This window comes from Heterodontus francisci, chromosome 39, assembly GCF_036365525.1.
Source record: "Heterodontus francisci isolate sHetFra1 chromosome 39, sHetFra1.hap1, whole genome shotgun sequence".
Classification (NCBI taxonomy): domain Eukaryota; kingdom Metazoa; phylum Chordata; class Chondrichthyes; order Heterodontiformes; family Heterodontidae; genus Heterodontus; species Heterodontus francisci.
Window position 1 is genome coordinate 31,418,691 of NC_090409.1, and position 18,500 is coordinate 31,437,190.

General features: G+C 45.4%; 1 protein-coding gene across 1 annotated transcript; it reads left to right on the forward strand.

The window, feature by feature from the left end:
* Positions 1 to 952: 952 nt before the first annotated feature.
* Positions 953 to 17,606, forward strand: LOC137352920 (nectin-1-like). The gene is made up of 8 exons (XM_068018774.1): positions 953 to 1,153; positions 9,640 to 9,978; positions 10,657 to 10,950; positions 11,786 to 11,903; positions 12,715 to 12,866; positions 13,658 to 13,762; positions 14,589 to 14,629; positions 15,361 to 17,606. The coding sequence occupies exons 1-8, from the start codon at positions 1,105 to 1,107 to the stop codon at positions 15,475 to 15,477; spliced, it is 1,215 nt and encodes a 404-aa protein (XP_067874875.1). The 5' UTR covers positions 953 to 1,104; the 3' UTR covers positions 15,478 to 17,606.
* The last annotated feature ends 894 nt before the right edge of the window (positions 17,607 to 18,500 follow it).

The window sequence follows — 18,500 nt, forward strand, 5'->3', positions numbered from 1 at the left end:
AAGTTCATGTAGACTACATCAACTGCTTTACCCTCATCTACACATCTAGTCACCTCCTTGAAAAATTCTATCAAGTTTGTTAGACACGATCTCCCCCTGACAAAGTCATGCTGACTATCCCTGATTAATCCCTGCCTCTCCAAGTGGAGATTAATCCTGTCCCTCAGAATCTTTCCAATAGTTTCCCTATCACTGATGTTAGACTCACCGGCCTGTAATTACCTGGTTTATCCCTGCTACCCTTCTTGAATAATGATACCACATTCGCTGTCCTCCAGTCCTCTGGCACCTCAGACTGTGGCCAGAGAGGATCTGAAAATTTGTGTCAGAGCCCCTGCTATCTCCTCCCTTGCCTCACATAATAGCCTGGGATACATCTCATCTGGGCCTGGGGATTTATCCACTTTTAAGCCTGCTTAAACAGCTAATACCTCCTCCTTTTCAATGCTGAGGAAGGTCAACAGATCAGCCACAAGATGAAGCACCAGAAAATAATTCCGCTATTTTGTTAAAATACAAGTTGCTCACTCCCAGAAACAGCTCAGTGACATTCAACGCCTGGGGGGTAAGTATCAGCTGTGTTGAGAAGTTTGCATGTTGTTGTTGGCCCACTCTTCAGCGGTGTTCGCAAATGGAGCTTCTTAGATGGACCCGGGCCTATAAACTGAGTGCAATGAGCAGGGCGGCAGCCAAAATCTTAAAGGCTCAACTTATGCTGTCTTTGCTGGGGGTCTTCAGCCCTGTAGTGTGCTCTGTGGAGTCTCCAGTCGGTGGGCAGTTGTCTACGTTCTTCGGCGGGATGCCAATTGCTGTGCATGACCCACCAGTTTAGATGAGAGCAGCAGTCTTATGTCTCAACTGTGACGTGAAACCTCACTCTCAGTAGACATGAAACCGCAGGGCTGCTTATAAAAAGAACAAAACATTGCTCTTCATGGATTGCGACACATTTTTCTCTGCTTCCTCTCTGAAATTTGCAACGGTGCAGGTAACATTTGTGGAATAGAGCAGAACTGAATCAATTTGGCAAGGAACTAATGTCTCTGAAGTGTCACTTGCACCTATTCCATTGAAGATTCGAAGGCCGGTTTTCTCATTTTTAACATGACTTTATTGGTTTGGATTTCTTCTGCATGCATTGCTCTTCTCTCTGGTAAGTTTGCACTTTTTTTTTGTTGCGTGATGCACGTATTTTAGAATATATTTCTAACTTCTTACTTCAAGCTTGGAAATGTAAGGGGCGTCTCCTGTGTTCAACAGTCCAAAGGCCCAGGTTCTTCCCAAACCGCTAGGATTATGGTCGTAAAATATACAAAATAAGTGGCAGCTGCCAGTATCTTTCTGCGCTGTCAAGACACATTTGTGACTTAAGATGTCGCCAATCGCGAGGCAGAAATGTTGGCTGGCAGCGAAAATGTCCAAGTACCAAATGGAGAAATGCGATTGGCAGCTATTTCACCATTTCAAACAGCTAGGAATGATCAAATCATACATCATTCCGCACAGAAGTAGGCCGTTCAGATTTAGATTGTTATTGACTCTCCTCATTCTTCATTCCAAAGTTCAACAACCCCTGGTTCCCTGCATTTACATTAATTGGTCATTTGTCTGCCCATTTCACCGTGATATCCTGTTCACTGTTTATGACATATCCGCGCACTGTGTTAACTGCAAACTGTCCATGTCATTAAAATATACCAAAAAGAGCAGTAGCCCTATTACTAGCACCTTGCGAACACCATTATATACTTCCCTCCGCTCTCAAAAGCAGCCCGTCATCGCTGATACTGGTTTCAACTTACCAGTCATTTTAGGAACCACGCCACCTTCTAAGAAAAAAACGCTTCTACCTTTTTATTTCCTGTTTGTCAATGTAAGGGGCATCTCATATATTGAGCAGTTCAGATTCAGGTCCCTTACAAAATGGTGTGAGTATACGTGCCTTGCTTAAGATACTTTGTTTAATAGCACAGCCCGTCTGTCCATCTTTCGCTTGATCTATCAATCTAACTATCTATCTATCTATCTATCTATCTATCTATCTATCTATCTATCTATCTATCTATCATAAAATCTTGGAATCATATATCACAATAGGAGGCCATTCAGCCCATTATGCCTTTACTAGCTCTTTGATAGGGCTTTCAATTGTCTTTCACCTTGGCCAAGTAATGTTTTCCTTTACAAGTATATATCCATTCAGTTCGTATCGAGGTTGCTTTCGCCACCCTTCATTGCAGACCCCAACAAGTCACTGTAGAAAAGGAATTCTTCACGTCTCCCCTTCTGGTTCTATTCGCATTTATCTTAAAACTGTGTGCTCTCGTTACGGAGCACCCTGCCACTGCAAGCAGCTTCTCCTGATAAACCTTCAGCTTTTGAACACCGCTATTCAGTTTCCCCCCAACCTTCTCTGCTGTAGGGGAAACCACGACAGCTTCTCTCGTCTCTTCACATTAACTGACGTTGCTCAACCCTGGCATTATTCTTTTTTTCATTCGTTCACGGGATGTGGGCATCGCTGGCTAGGACAGCATTTATGGCCCATCCCTAATTGTCCTTGAGAAGGTGGTGGTGAGCCACCCACAAAGCTGTTAGGAAGGGAGTTCCAGGATTTTGACCCAGCAACAGTGAAGGAACGGTGATACAGTTCCAGGTCAGGATGTTTTGAGGCTTGGAGGGGAACTTGCAGGTGGTGGTGTTCCCGTGCATCCGCTGCCCTTGTCCTTCTAGTTGGTAGAGGTCGCAGGTTTGGAAGGTGCTGTCTAAGGAGCTGCAGTGCATCTTGTAGATGGTACACAATTCTGCCACTGTGCGTCGGTGGTGGAGGGAGTGAATGTTTGCAGATGGAGTGCCAATCAAGCGGGTTGCTTTGTCCTGGATGGGGTCGAGCTTCTTGAGTGTTGTTGGAGCTGCACCCATCCAGGCAAGTGGAGAGTATTCCATCACACTCCTGACTTGTGCTTTGTAGATGGTGGACAGATATTGGGGAGTCAGGAGGTGAGTTACTAGCTGCCGGATTCCTAGCCTCTGACCTGCTCTTGTAGCCATGGTATTTATATGGCTACTCCAGTTCAGTTTCTGGCCAATGGTAGCCCCTAAGATGTTGATAGTGCGGGATTCAGCGATGGTAATGCCATTGAATGTTAAGGGGAGATGGTTAGATTCTCTCTTGTTGGAGATGGTTATTGCCAGGCACTTATGTGGCGCGAATGCTACTTGCCATTTATCAGCCCAAGCCGTTTTGGATACCGTTGCGGGGGATGACTTACCAGGGGTAAGCAATGGGGTACAGGTCTCTGGCACAGAGTCTGTCCCTGTTGCTCAGAAGGGAAGGGGGAAGAGTCATTGGGGACTCCATAGTTAGGGGAACAGATAGGAGGTTCTGTGGGAACGAGAGAGACTCACGGTTGGTATGTTGCCTCCCAGGTGCCAGTATTCGTGATGTCTCGGATCGTGTTTTTGGGATCCTTAAGGGGGAGGGGGAGCAGCCCCAAGTCGTGGTCCACATAGGCACCAACGACATTGGTAGGAAGAGAGATGGGGATTTAAGACAGAAATTCAGGGAGCTAGGGTGGAAGCTTAGAGCGAGAACAAATAGAGTTGTTATCTCTGGGTTGTTGCCCATGCCACGTGATAGTGAATCGAGGAATAGGGAGAGAGAGGAGTTGAACACGTGACTGCAGGGATGGTGCAGGAGGGAGGGTTTCGGTTTCCTGGATAATTGGGGCTCTTTCTGGGGTAGGTGGAAACTCTACAAACAGGATGGTCTTCACCTGAACCAGAGGGGTACCAATATCCTGGGGGGGAGATTTGCTAGTGCTCTTCGGGGGGGTTTAAACTAATTCAGCAGGGGAATGGGAACCTAAAATGTAGTGCCAGTGTACAGGATTTTGAGAGTAGTGAGGTCAGGGATAAGGTTACAAGGACGCAAGAGCGCACTGGCAAGCAAGAACCTGGTTTAAAGTGTGTCTACTTCAACGCCAGGAGCATCAGGAATAAGGTGGGTGAGCTTGCAGCATGGGTTGGTACCTGGGATCCTGATGTTGTGGCCATTTCGGAGACATGGGTAGAGCAGGGGCAGGAATGGATGTTGCAGGTTCCGGGATTTAGATGTTTCAGTAAGAACAGAGAAGATGGTAAAAGGGGGGGGGGGTGTGGCTTTGTTAATCAAGGAGAGTATTACAGCGACAGAAAGGACGTTTGAGGACACGTCTACTGAGGTAGTATGGGCCGAGGTTAGAAACAGGAGAGGTGAGGTCACCCTGTTGGGAGTCTTTTATAGACCTCCAAATAGTTCCAGAGATGTAGAGGAAAGGATCGGGAAGATGATTCTCGACAGGGGCGAGAGTAACAGGGTAATTGTTATGGGGGACTTTAACTTTCCAAATATCGACTGGAAATACTATAGTTCGAGTACTTTAGATGGGTCAGTTTTTGTTCAGTGTGTGCAGGAGGGTTTTCTGACACAGTATGTAGACAGGCCAACCAGGGGCGATGCCACATTGGATTTGGTACTGGGTAATGAACCCGGCCAGGTGTTAGATTTAGATGTAGGTGAGCACTTTGGTGATAGCGATCACAATTCGGTTAGGTTTACCTTAGCGATGGGCAGGGACAGGTATATACCGCAGGGCAAAAATTATAGCTGGGGGAAAGGAAATTATGATGCGATTAGGCAAGATTTAGGATGCGTAGGATGGGGAAGGAAACTGCAGGGGATGCGAACAATCGAAATGTGGAGCTTATTCAAGGAGCAGCTACTGCGTCTCCTTGATAAGTATGTACCTGTCAGGCAGGGAGGAAGTTGTCGAGCGAGGGAGCCGTGGTTTACTGAAGAAGTTGAAGCACTTGTCAAGAGGAAGAAGAAGGCTTATGTTAGGATGAGACGTGAAGGCTCAGTTAGGGCGCTTGAGAGTTACAAGCTAGCCAGGAAGGATCTAAAGGGAGAGCTAAGACGAGCAAGGAGAGGACACGAGAAGTCATTGGCGGATAGGATCAGGGAAAACCCTAAGGCTTTCTATAGGCATATCAGGAATAAAAGAATGACTAGAGTTAGATAAGGGCCAATCAAGGATAGTAGTGGGAAGTTGTGTGTGGAATCGGAGGAGGTAGGGGATGTGTTAAATGAATATTTTGCGTCAGTATTTACAGTAGAGAAAGAAAATGTTGTCGAGGAGAATACTGAGATTCAGGCTACTAGGCTAGATGGGATTGAGGTTCACAAGGAGGAGGTGTTATCAATTTTGGAAAGTGTGAAAATAGATAAGTCCCCTGGGCCAGATGGGATTTATCCTAGGATTCTCTGGGAAGCTAGGGAGGAGATTGAAGAGCCTTTGTCCTTGATCTTTATGTCGACAGGAATAGTGCCGGAAGACTGGAGGATAGCAAATGTTGTCCCCTTGTTCAAGAAGGGGAGTAGAGACAGCCCTGGTAATTATAGACCTGTGAGCCTTACTTCGGTTGTGGGTAAAATGTTGGAAAAGGTTATAAGAGACAGGATTTATAATCATCTTGAAAAGAATAAGTTCATTAGAGATAGTCAGCACGGTTTTGTGACGGGTAGGTCGTGCCTCACAAACCTTATTGAGTTTTTCGAGAAGGTGACCAAACAGGTGGATGAGGGTAAAGCAGTGGATGTGGTGTATATGGATTTCAGTAAGGCGTTTGATAAGGTTCCCCATGGTAGGCTATTGCAGAAAATACGGAAGTATGGGGTTGAAGGTGATTTAGAGCTTTGGATCAGAAATTGGCTAGCTGAAAGAAGACAGAGGGTGGTGGTTGATGGCAAATGTTCATCCTGGAGTTTAGTTACTAGTGGTGTACCGCAAGGATCTGTTTTGGGGCTACTGCTGTTTGTCATTTTTATAAATGACCTGGAAGAGGGTGTAGAAGGGTGTGTTAGTAAATTTGCGGATGACACTAAGGTCGGTGGAGTTGTGGATAGTGCCGAAGGATGTTGTAGGGTACAGAGGGAAATAGATAGGCTGCAGAGCTGGGCTGAGAGATGGCAAATGGAGTTTAATGCAGAAAAGTGCGAGGTGATTCACTTTGGAAGGAGTAACAGGAATGCAGAGTACTGGGCTAAAGGGAAGATTCTTGGTAGTGTCGATGAACAGAGAGATCTTGGTGTCCAGGTGCATAAATCCCTGAAGGTTGCTACCCAGGTTAATAGGGCTGTTAAGAAGGCATATGGTGTGTTAGCTTTTATTAGTAGGGGGAACGAGTTTCGGAGCCACGAGGTCATGCTGCAGCTGTACAAAACTCTGGTGAGACCGCACCTGGAGTATTGCATGCAGTTCTGGTCACCGCATTATAGGAAGGATGTGGAAGCTTTGGAAAGGGTGCAGAGGAGATTTACTAGGATGTTGCCTGGTATGGAGGGAAGGTCATACGAGGAAAGGCTGAGGGACCTGAGGTTGTTTTCGTTGGAGAGAAGGAGGAGGAGAGGTGACTTAATAGAGACATATAAGATAATCAGAGGGTTAGATAGGGTGGATAGTGAGAGTCTTTTTCCTCGGATGGTGATGGCAAATACGAGGGGACATCGCTTTAAGTTGAGGGGTGATAGATATAGGACAGATGTCAGAGGTAGTTTCTTTACTCAGAGAGTAGTAGGGGCGTGGAACGCCCTGACTGCAACAGTAGTAGACTCGCCAACTTTAAGGGCATTTAAGTGGTCATTGGATAGACATATGGATGAAAAAGGAATAGTGTAGGTCAGATGGTTTCACAGGTCGGCGCAACATCGAGGGCCGAAGGGCCTGTACTGCGCTGTAATGTTCTAATTCTAAAAAAAAAAGCCTGGATATTGTCCAGGTCTTGCTGCATTTCTACACGGACTGCTTCAGTATCTGAGGAGTCACAAATGGTGCTGAACATTGTGCAATCATCAGCGAACATCCCCACTTCTGACCTTATGATTGAAGGAAGGTCATTGATGAAGTAGCTGAAGATGGTTGGGTCCAGGACACTACCCTGAGGAACTGCTGCAGTGATGTCCAGGAGCTGAGATGATTGACCTCCAACAACCACAACCAATTTCCTTTATGCTAGGTATGACCCCAACCAGCGGAGAGTTTTCGCCCTGATTCCCATTGACTCCAGTTTTGCTCGGGCTCCTTGATGCCATATTCGGTCAAATTCTGCATTCATGTTCAGGGCAGTCACTCTCACTTTACCTAGTAAATCTCCTCCACATCCTCTCTAAGGCCTTGACATCCTTCCCAAAATTTGGTGCCCTGAATTGAACAGAACCAGGCTGAACCGGTGAATTATGAAAACTAAGCGTAACTTGTTAGTTTTTGTCCGCCGAACGTTTCTACTCATAAGGCACAGGATTTCGTATGCTTTCAAATCAGCCTTCTCAACTTCTCCTGCCACCTTACAAGATCGATGTTAGCCTCCCGGTCTCCCTGATCCTTTAACATTGTACAATTTACTTCGTGTCTCCTCTCCTCCTTTGACAATTCAACATTGCACACCTCTCTGCACTTAATTGTATCTGCCGTGTGTCTGCCCATTTCACCCATGTGCCAATTTCAACGTGAATTCTGCTGCCATCTCATCATTGTTTACTACTTGTCCGACTTTTGTGTCAGCTGCAAACTTTGAAAATATGTCTCTTTATGGCAACTCTCGGTCATTAACATATATCAAAATGAGCAGCGATCCGAATGGACGCCTGGGAAACGCCACTGCACAGCTCCCGCCACTCTGGAAAGTGTCGTCCAACAACAGAACTGTTATTGACAGCCATTTAATCCACAAAAGAGACAGTGCTTTCAATACCAATTCATCTTCTTTGCTTAAGGAGCGAACTTTACAATGTTGTTTTTCAGTCTGTCTGCCAGTGTAAGATCTCCCTATCTCTCTCCCTATTAATCAATCTAGCTATGCATATTGTGATGATCCCCATACAGATGTACAAACCAAAAACGACCGAATTTATCGAAAGAGCCCAACTGAAAAAAAAGAAACAGATAAGTTTTCACCTTTAATAACCTTTATTTTAACAAACCAAAAATCCACATAAAGTAAACATGAATTAACAGACAAATCCCAGTCTATATATACACATATTACAAATTACACCTTAACTATTGGATGCAACAAAGGTCGATCTCGTGGATTTACTGGGCAGTCCACTCAGCACTTTTGCCACCAATTACAGCCGCCAAGTTTTTCAAAGCTCTGAACTTGCTCAGGTGGTTCTGCAGAGTCTGTCCTTCAAGGTGCAGTCACTGATGCTCACCCGACAGCTATTCCACTTCCACCGGTATGGCCTTCACCAAAACCATAGCACGACCCCAAGATCTTCCTGAACTCTGTTCAGGACAGCCTTACCTGAAGTAACTCAAACAGCTGCAGCCACTCGTACTTGCTCCCGGATTCAGCTTCCACTCCCTTCACTCCTCCTGCACTCTGCAACCTTGTGATCTGAGCCTGGGCGGCTCTCAGTCTGTTTTATCTGGTTCCAACCAGCTCTGTTTCCCCCCACCCCCAAAACCCTGAAATTTTTGGTTTCACTTTTAGTTAGGGACTCTCTCAGAATCTTGCCTGTGAAAAGTGATTAGTCACATTAATCCTGAATGCAGAGGTCTAATTTTAAAACAGATATTGCAGATTCCCTCATCACAGAAAATAGCTTCGCCTGTATCTACACCACCGAATTCCATCATCGCTCTGAACATCTCCATTAGATCACTCGTCCGCCTTTTGCTCTCAGTGGAGTACAAGGCAGGTTTATGCATCATGCCCTCATAATTTAACCCTTGAAGCACCGGTGGCACTTCAATAAATCTACGCTTACCCCTCACCCCCATCCCCCCCCCCCCCCCCCTCCAAGGCCAGTGAGGTTGCGGTGTCCAGAATAGAACGGAATGCTCCAATCTAACTAAAGCATGACTTTCCACCCTTTGGGAATCCAACTTTCTTCAGGTAAAAGCCCATTACAAACACATCCACAATTTCCCCACCTCCTTTAAGCAATTCATTACGGTTCTACCCATCGGGCACTCGACTTGTCCCCATCTGACGACCCGTTATTTGTTCCGTTACCATTTTAAAGACATATGAAATTCTCTAAATTAGAGCCATATCGTCATTTACACCAGGGAAGGAGGCCATTTGACCCATCAAGTCCATTCCAGTTCCCCCTTCGTTCCCTCAACTTGTTGCTTAGCTTCCCCTGTATAAGTGTCTTGCTCTATTGTGAAAAAAGATACAAAGCACACATTTAACAAGTCTGCCCTTTCCGGATTGTCTAATAGAATTTACCCTGTAAATGTTTTTAATGGTTCCATCTCCCATACTTGTCTATTAATATATTTTATTTAAAAGGGTACTGTTAGCTTTAGTGCCCCTTTGGAATGTATGTTCATATTCTCTTCACGGTTCTCTTTATTTGCAGCATCTTGTTGTTTGATTTATAGTTGGCCTAGTCTGCTGGATTTCTACTTGTTGGCATTTTTGTAAGCCTTTTGTTTGAACTTGCTCTTTGGCACAGACCGAAGGTAATGAGAAATATATCTGTTTGGGAATGCATGTGTTATTAAACCTATGTGCCTTTGATTCAGAGTGGCAACATTTCAGCTTCCTTTGTGTCCTAACAGTCTCCAACTATTGTTGTTCTCACAGTGACGGCCAGTAACAGCATCACGGTTAATGAATCCCTCACTGCTCTTGTTGGGCGTGAAGTGATGCTTCCCTGCCAGATACCAAAGCACACAAAATTCGTGCAGCTTTCCTGGATAAAGGCGGCTGAGAAGAAAGCCTTGGTGGTATATAACCCTTGGTATGGGATGCAATTCTCAAATGAAGAGTACTCCAGACGGATAGTTTTCAGAAACCATTCTCTGCAGGACGGATCAATCGTTATAAAGTCTTTGGAAATACAGGATGGGGGTTATTACTCATGCCAGCTGGCATTGTTTCCGCAGGGAAGCCAAATTAAAAGAATAAGTTTAACTATTCTGGGTATGTATTATGTGTGAAGATTTATCGGTGGGAATGTAATATCGATGCAGTGAGGGAGTTGTGGTGAATCTTGGATTGTGTACCTGGGTGCGAATTTAGTTCCCATGCAATTATCATCAAAAATAATCATTGCATATTTTCAACTATCTATTCTAGTCACATTCTAACTTCTATTTTTTTTGGCAGACAGCTCACAGTTATTAATCAGATAATTAGTTATTGTTTGCTTTGTGGTTGCGTGTTCAAAATGTATTCATAGGAACTACGGTACATCATATTTGCCCTCTACCATCATGGTGGTCACATTCTGCAATGCTTTCAGAGTTGTAGCTTAATCAGAGCAATCTATCCCTATCGGTTAATGTACAACAGACACAGACATGATGTGAGAAAACTCTTCAGTGTTGTAGCGGTGCATCTGACCGAGAGCAAACTGAATTGCGAACAAATCATTTTCTTTGTAGCATTACCGCTCATTCCTTCCTTTCCCGCATTGCTGCCTTCCCATTTTCCTTCTCCCCCCCCCCCCCCGTTATTTCTTACTCCCGTCCTCTCTCTTTCTATAATGTTATCCGTTATGCGGTTGGACCAATCGATCGATGTTTTAGACTACTCAAACGCCGTTGACATAGCTGAAAAAGGGCACTGAATTAATCGATTGCTTTTCTTCCTCCCAAGCTATTCCCTCAAACAGAGCGACCCCGGTTCCCGCCAAAGCTGGCGTTTCCGAGCTGCCAGTGGCCAATTGCACCTCGACCAATGGGAAACCAGCAGCCAACATCACGTGGATTTCTAATCTGCCTGGCAACTATACGTCAGTCCAGACTAAAAACGACAATGGGACGATCACGGTTACCAGCCAGTACAAAATGGCACCGAGTAGCTCCGCAAATGGTCAAAAGGTGGCGTGTGCTATATCCCATTCGGCATTAAACAGCACAGAGAATCTCATGGTAGAATTATTAATCCTCTGTAAGTGCAGCGTGCAAAGACAAATAATCCAATTCTAAGCGTAATATTGTTGAAATAGAAGGCAGCCAAACAGGACAAGGTTTGAAACTGGCTCATTGAGTGTGTTGACTGTTTCTAGACATCTATGAATCCAGTATTTCTGGGAGGTTTAATATGACTGGTTTTAATTGCCGTCCCTCTATTTGTCAACTCCTTCTGAATACATTTAATAAGCCCTAAATCAATTAATTCTTCAGGGGTTCAGATTTATGGAAGCTTGCATTCTTTTAATAAGGTGAAGATTAGATGACTTGCTCCCGGTAATTCTGGGTCATTTTAACTTTGAACGGGAGCGCTGCGTGGGACGTGAAGGTTGCTATATAAATGCAAGTTGTTGTTATCTTGCAAAATGGACGCTGTCGCATGGGCCGGCCGTTGTGCGTCCTGCCCAATCCTGCTTTCCACTGAAGTCGTTGGTTGCGGCAAAGGGCGGAAGCTGCCGATTGGCCAAGTTTTTGCACGACCGCTCAATGCAAGCTTCGTCTCCTCAGGGTCTTTGCTGAGGCACTTTGTGTTGGCTAATTATCCTGAGAGAAGCTACATGACCCCACTTCTGACTTCAGTTAGCAGAACACCCAGCAGATTCCATGGTATGAATAGAACTGTCGCACGTTTTCTTTGCCATTTTCGTTCATGGTCCATCCAACATTAAAGCCAAACAATGGGATTCCGTATTTGGACGGCCCATAGTTTACTGCCATTGTGGTCGTTTGCCTTATATTCCGATTGATTTAAATTTGATTATCTGATACGTTGGATGCACTGACTACATGAGCCCAACCATTTTCCTCTATAGATCCACCGGAAGTGACCATAACAGGGTATGATGGGAATTGGAGTGAAAATACAAGGGATGTTTCCCTCGAATGTGTCGCCAATGCCAATCCCCCAGCAACAAATTACTCTTGGCAAGGGTAAATAAGTGTTGGATTTATTAAGGATTTCATTGTGTACATTTTCAAAAAGGGTACAGACAATGGATGGCTGAGATAATTGTATGTTTTCAGCCCCTTTGCGATGTGGTTGTTCAACTGAGAAAAGAAAACTATGAAAATTGTTGACTTATCACTATTCAGGGCAACGTTTGCGAAAATGTGTTGGAAAAACACAGGGAAATTCAGGACGTTAAGCAGAGCGAGCTTTTCAAGACAGGGGAACCTTCCCTCTTAATCAAGGTAGTACGAACGGAGAAAGGGAGATTTGGTGTGTGTAAGATAATCGGGCACGCACTTTGTTTTTTAATGAAGGAGGCTATGGGGGTAATTTTAATTAACCCGGTTTAGCGGGAAACTAATGTGTTTGGGTTGAACACAGGTTTTGCACCCTGTCTGAGACTATGGAGAGTAAAATCGAGCGGGATCTGAACCCGCCGGTTTCCCGCCCTGTGATTGGGTTAAAATTGCCCTAGCGTCTCCTAATAGGTAGTGCACAGAGTTTGGACCAAGCAGCCGGAATAATTTTAAGCTTTTTTTGTTGGGGTGGGGGAGGTGGTGCAGAGTGGAGGCGATGGTGTGAAACAGGCAATATGGAACTGGTCGTCCCATTATACACCGCGCCTGATATTCCTCACCAATGCACTCAGTGGAAGCTGCAATCCGCAGGAGCCTATAATGGGTGGCCAACTCTATACAGACCAAAGTTCAAACTACCCAACTTAAGATAGTCACCAAGACATATCTAAAATGTGAATTTATCAAGATTACCTTCGTTTGCCTGTTTTCCAAGATTACCAGAAAGACTACAGACTGAAAATGCTAAAATATACATCAAGAAAGTGAGCAGTCTTATGAATGGAAACTGGACCTGCGAAGCGACCAATTCCGTTGGGACAGGGAAGAGTGAAGTGGAGATAATATTCCTAGAAGCCAGCAATGCAGGTACATGTTAATGAACTGCAGTGAAAAGCGCCGGATTCATTCCATTTTGTGAATTAAAGCAAAGGAGGCGGCTTTTCATGAAAGATTCGGCCAGAAATCGTTGAATTTGGCGAATGAGCTCACTTTGGAACGGCTGGAGGTCACGAAAGGCGCCATATAAAGGCAATTCCTTCATTCCAATGGATGAATGAGCCACAGACTGGTACAGGAGGATACCTTTTTCCTTCAGCTACCATTTCTCCACATTCAGTCAGTCTGGGTGCGGTTGCTTCATTTGCTGTTGTAACTTTTGGCCGGCCTGAATAGTTAAGTGTGTAACAATGTGAAAGTCTTTTCCCAACGCCCTATATTTTGCCAAAGGGAAGACAAAAGCCGATTTTGCTGCTCGCATGCCTCCCATTGCAGGGTTGTTTGGGCGTAGCGAGTACAATAGACCATTTTGAGAGCACACCGCATGTATCCCTTCAGGCAATCTAATCCCATTGATTATATCATGCTGAACTGCCTGCCCTAGCTATCAGGACCAGTAGGAAAATAATTAATTCGGAATTGAATCTTGAATGAATGACATTGCTGTTGTACTTCCACATTGATTCATTCCTGTTTGAGGTTCTCCTTGTTCAATGCTAATGACATCTCCCACCAAGAGTGGCTATCAACCTGGAGAGAGAGGCGGTGACACAATAATTTCTGCTCCCAATAAATTTAATGAACCTACATAACATATCCCTATGCTTAGATTTCTATTTTGAATTGCACATTACATATTCCTTTCAAATGTATTTTCCCAGATGAAAATTTAAGCAAGATCCACATCATCATAGTAGTCGCTGTTATTGTGTGTGTTGTAAGTGTGCCGACCCTGACGTTAACGTGGAGGAAGAGACGAATTCAAGGTAAGTGTCAAGAAACAGTCCAGAAAGTGACCCTATATATGTCACGGGAAGACGAGTAACTCGAACACAATTTTGACCGGCGTTATTGCATTGGCCGCCTGTTACAGGCCGCCCTTGATAGGCCTTGGAGCCTGCTGTGGCTCAGTTGGTACCTCTCTCACCTCTGAGTCACCAGTTGCCAGGCTCACGTCCCATTCCAGGGGGCGGGAGCACAGAAGTCGAGGCTGTACACTCCAGTGCTGAGGGAGCGCTGCACTGCCGGAGGTGCTGCCTTTCCGATGAGGCAATAAACAGAGGCTCCTCTGCCTGCTTGGGTGGAGGTAAAGGATCCCAAGGCACTATTTCGAGGAAGAACAGTGGAGTTCTCCCCGGTGTCCTGTTAGATATTCTCCACTCAGCCAGCCTCACAATAAAGCAGCTTAGCTGGTCATTATCACATTGCTGTTTGTGGGAGCTTGCTGTGCACACAATGGCTGCCGCCTTTCCTGCTTTCCAACTGACTGCACTTGGAAAACAGGTGCCGCAAAGCACTTGGAGACGTTCGGTGGTCGGGAAAGGCGCTATATAAATGCAAGCTACTGGAATTGCTTATCAGGAGGGGTGTATATTGACCAGTCAATTGGACAACCTCTGAAATGAATGTCGACCCCTTATATCTGCAGGATTGTGAAACCTTGTTGATTTTGACAGGGAAGGGATGGTATTCACACAAAGAGCGGTTGTTAAGTAAACCTCATTTCCAAATGAAATGGGACTATTTTGACTGTCTCGTTTGGCAAATTTTCGATTAATCACTTCACATTATGCTGTTCTTCCAATTTCACAGAAGCAGTTGTTTACCATAACGTCAATAGCTCCCAAACTCTGGTAAGTTAAATCCAAAGTTTATCTTTCCAGTTTCCATTGTCATCCCATTGTTCCAAATGATTGGCGCTTTTTTTTTTTGGGTGTACATTGTGACCTGTATTCCTGGATATTTAGCATCGACTGGAAGGAGGGCAGAAAGGAAAACCAGAAGTGGATGCCCTGGGATTTCCTTTTGCCTCAATTCAATGGCAGGAACAGCAGCAAGTTCTGTTCCAGGTTTTATCATGGGCCCAAGCAGTATTTCCTCTGTGCTTTTATGCAGGCGATGCTTTACACTCAAGTGCAAACGTCCACAATATACCCCGTTTAAGCATACCATTTCATACAGATGCACTTTGGATCCGCCTCTGCATCTCGAGTCTAAAACCAAAGGGCGGGATTTTCCGAACGGTAGGCTTGTTGGAAAGCTGAGTGCATTTATGGCACTGGGTGGAAAGCCACTGGAAGCGGTTTTCCCACAAGCCACGCCACGTTCAGGAAATTCAGCCCATAACCAGCGAATTGCATGGACGGAGCGTCCGTCCAATGAATGGAATATCGGGCGCCCCCCGGGCGATTGCGCCCGTTTTGAACTGGCCCCAGGGTGGATTTCCAGCCGGTTATTTGCCTCTTTTTCAAGCACTTGACCCATGTCCTGTGGGTTTCTGACAATTTCTGCTGTTGTTTCAAGTGACCTCTGCCCTTACTGGTCTGAAATAGAAGTTTGACAACATGCTTTCTCCCCACCACAGGAAGAACAGAGGATTGTTTATGCGTCGCTGGATTTCAATGTACCGGCGAAGCATTTTGCTGCCCAAAGGGAAGAGGAGAGAACGGTGTACGCAGATGTCAAATACAGCCAGAGTTAATTTCGCTTCACTTCCTGAAATGCAATGGACATGAAACTGCTGTTGCATCACATGTGCAGTGAAGTCAAAGGGTACCATGTGTTTTCATGTTAATACAATAAATCCGGTGTCAACTCGGCTTGTTCATTCCGGCTCCTGTGCCTCTGGCTGTTGGATCACCTGGGGGGAAAAAAATACAAGAAAATCGGGCGAGACTGAGCGCACCGCCTGATGTGAAGTCAGTCTGGTAACATTTCATGAAAAATTCCAGGAAGCACTGCTATTATTTAAAGCCTTTTTTTCCAGCCTTCAGCAGCACGCTTTTAATCAGGGGATTTTTAAAAAACTTTGTTCTTAAAACCACTTCTCTTTCTGATACTCATGTCTGTTCGCTGCTAAGTTTCATTCTTAATGAGTTCTTGCACAGTTCAAAGACCAGCTTCCCTTTCAGGGTTTTTATTTCGTGATATACAGAGCATCAATTTACAAAGTAAAGCTTGTCAATTTTTTCGCTACAAACTTTTGAAGAAGTGTTTTTTTTTTTTGCGTTGGCCATCCCTCGTTTGGGCCTAGAGCTGATGCTGAGACTATTTTTTTAACCACTGGGTAGTGAATAGAACTGACTGGATTAGCAGGCAGTTCAGAGGGCAGTTCACAGTCAACCATGTTGGTGTGAGACTCTACCCAATTGCTGCTTAACTTCATGCATTCCATGTCAGAAAACCTCAATCCATTTTCTTTCAACTTCGGATGGTCGCGGAAGTGGGGTTAGCAACCATTCTCTCTGCACCTCCATCTCCCCACCAGGATGGTTTGAGGGCTCTCCGCTTCTTCCTTGAGCAGAGGCCCAACCAGTCCCCATCCACCACCACCCTCCTCCGCCTGGCTGAACTTGTTCTCACATTGAACAACTTCTCCTTCAACTCCTCGCACTTCCTTCATGTAAAAGGTGTTGCTATGGGTACCCATATGGGTCCTAGTTGTGCCTGTCTTTTTGTGGGATATGTCGAACATTCCTTGTTCCAGTCCTACTCAGGTCCCCTCTCCCCAACTGTTTTTCCGGTACATTGATGACTGTATTGGTGCCGTTTCCTGATCCCGCCCCAAACCGGAAAACTTTATCAACTTTGCTTCTAATTTCCACCCTTCTCTCACCTTTACATGGTCCAACTCCGACACTTCCCTTCCCTTCCTCCCCTTCTCTGTCTCCATCTCCGGGGATAGGCTGTCTACTAATATCCATTATCAGCCCACCGACTCCCACAGCTACCTCGACTGCACTTCTTCACACCCTGCCTCCTGTACAGACTCCATTCCATTCTCCCAGTTTCTCCATCTCCGACGCATCTGCTCTGATGATGCTACCTTCCATGACGGTGCTTCTGATATGTCTTCCTTTTTCCTCAACCGAGGATTCACCCACACTGTTGTTGACAGGGCCCTCAACCGTGTCTGGCCCATTTCCCGTACCTCTGCCCTCAACACTTCCCCTCCCTCCTAGAACTGTGACAGGGTTCTCCTTGCCCTCACTTTCCACCCCATCAGCCTCCATATCCAAAGGATCATCCTCTGCCATTTCCGCCACCTCCAGCATGATGCCACTACCAAACGCATTTTCCCCTCCCTTCCCCTGTCAGCATTCCGAAGGGATCATTCCCTCGGCGACACCCTGGTCCACTCCTCCATTACCCCAACCACCTCATCCCTGTCCCATGGCACCTTCCCCTGCAATCGCAGGAGATGTAATACCTGCCCATTTACCTCCTCTCTCCTCACTATCCCAGGCCCCAAACACTCCTTTCAGGTGAAGCAGCGATTTACTTGTACTTCTTTCAATGTCGTATACTGTATTCACTGCTCACAATGTGGTCTCTGCTACATTGGGGAGACCAAACGCAGACTGGGTGACTGCTTTGCGGAACACCTCCGCTTAGTCTGAAAGCACGACCCCAAGCTTCCATTTGCTTGCCATTTCAACACTCCCCCCTTGCTCTCATGCTCACATCTCTGTCCTGGGACTTCTGCAGTATTCCAGTGAACATCAACACAAGCTCGAGGAACAGCATCTCATTTACCGATTAGGCACACTACAACCTGCCGGACTAAACATTGAGTTCAATCATTTCAGAACATGACTCCACCACCACCAACCCCCCACCCCTCCCCCCCCCCCCCCCCCACAATTTTACTTTCTATTTTTAGTTATTTTTTCTTCTTTGTATTTTTTTTTGTTTATTTTATTTTATTTTATCTTAGTTTGTTCAGTTTGCTTACCCACTGTTTTTTTCATGTTTGTACTTGCTGCTGTTCAATTTTCAGTCCGTTAACACCCTATCTGTACTTTGTCTTTCAACACCATTAACATATTGTTTGCCTTTGCTCCCTGACCTTCTGGTCAGCCCTCTGTGACCTTGTCCTATTTACACCTTCTCCTTTGTTATCTCTTGCCCCACCCCCAACTTTACTTGCTTATAACCTTTCACATTTCTAATATTTGTCAGTTCTGACCTGAAACGTTAACTCTGCTTCTCTCTCCACAGATGCTGCCAGACCTGGTGAGTATTTCCAGCATCTCTTGTTTTTATTACCGACGATCTTCCGCCAAACACTCCCCAGCGGTTACTTTGAGAATTGCAGATACATATGAACAAACAGGGGAGTTGGAAGGAGTTAACAATATTAATAGTATGAATTGGCTGCCGGATGTCATAGTTTAAAATTAATTGACAACTACGCGGAGACAGGCACAATAATAATTCCTATCAAATAGAGGCAAGCCGGTTTAGCAATCTTCCGCTGATTTCCGGTCCCTATGTCGGTGCTAACCAATTTCAATCGACATACGAATATACGAACATACGAATTAGGAGCAGGAGTAGGCCACTCGGCCCCTCGAGTCTGCCCTGGCATTCAATAAGTTCATGGCTGAACTGATTTCTCCACATTACCACCTACCCACCACTCCCCTCATAACCTTTCACCCCCTTGCTTATCAAGAATCTATCTACATCTGCCTTAAAAATATTCAAAGACTCTGCTTCCAC

Coding starts and splice junctions, on each gene's coding strand:
- LOC137352920 (XM_068018774.1), top strand. CDS start 1,105: ATGACTTTATTGGTTTGGATTTCTTCTGCATGCATTGCTCTTCTCTCT. Junction 12,867..13,657: donor CCTAGAAGCCAGCAATGCAG/GTACATGTTAAT, acceptor GTATTTTCCCAG/ATGAAAATTTAAGCAAGATC. Junction 13,763..14,588: donor GAGGAAGAGACGAATTCAAG/GTAAGTGTCAAG, acceptor CCAATTTCACAG/AAGCAGTTGTTTACCATAAC.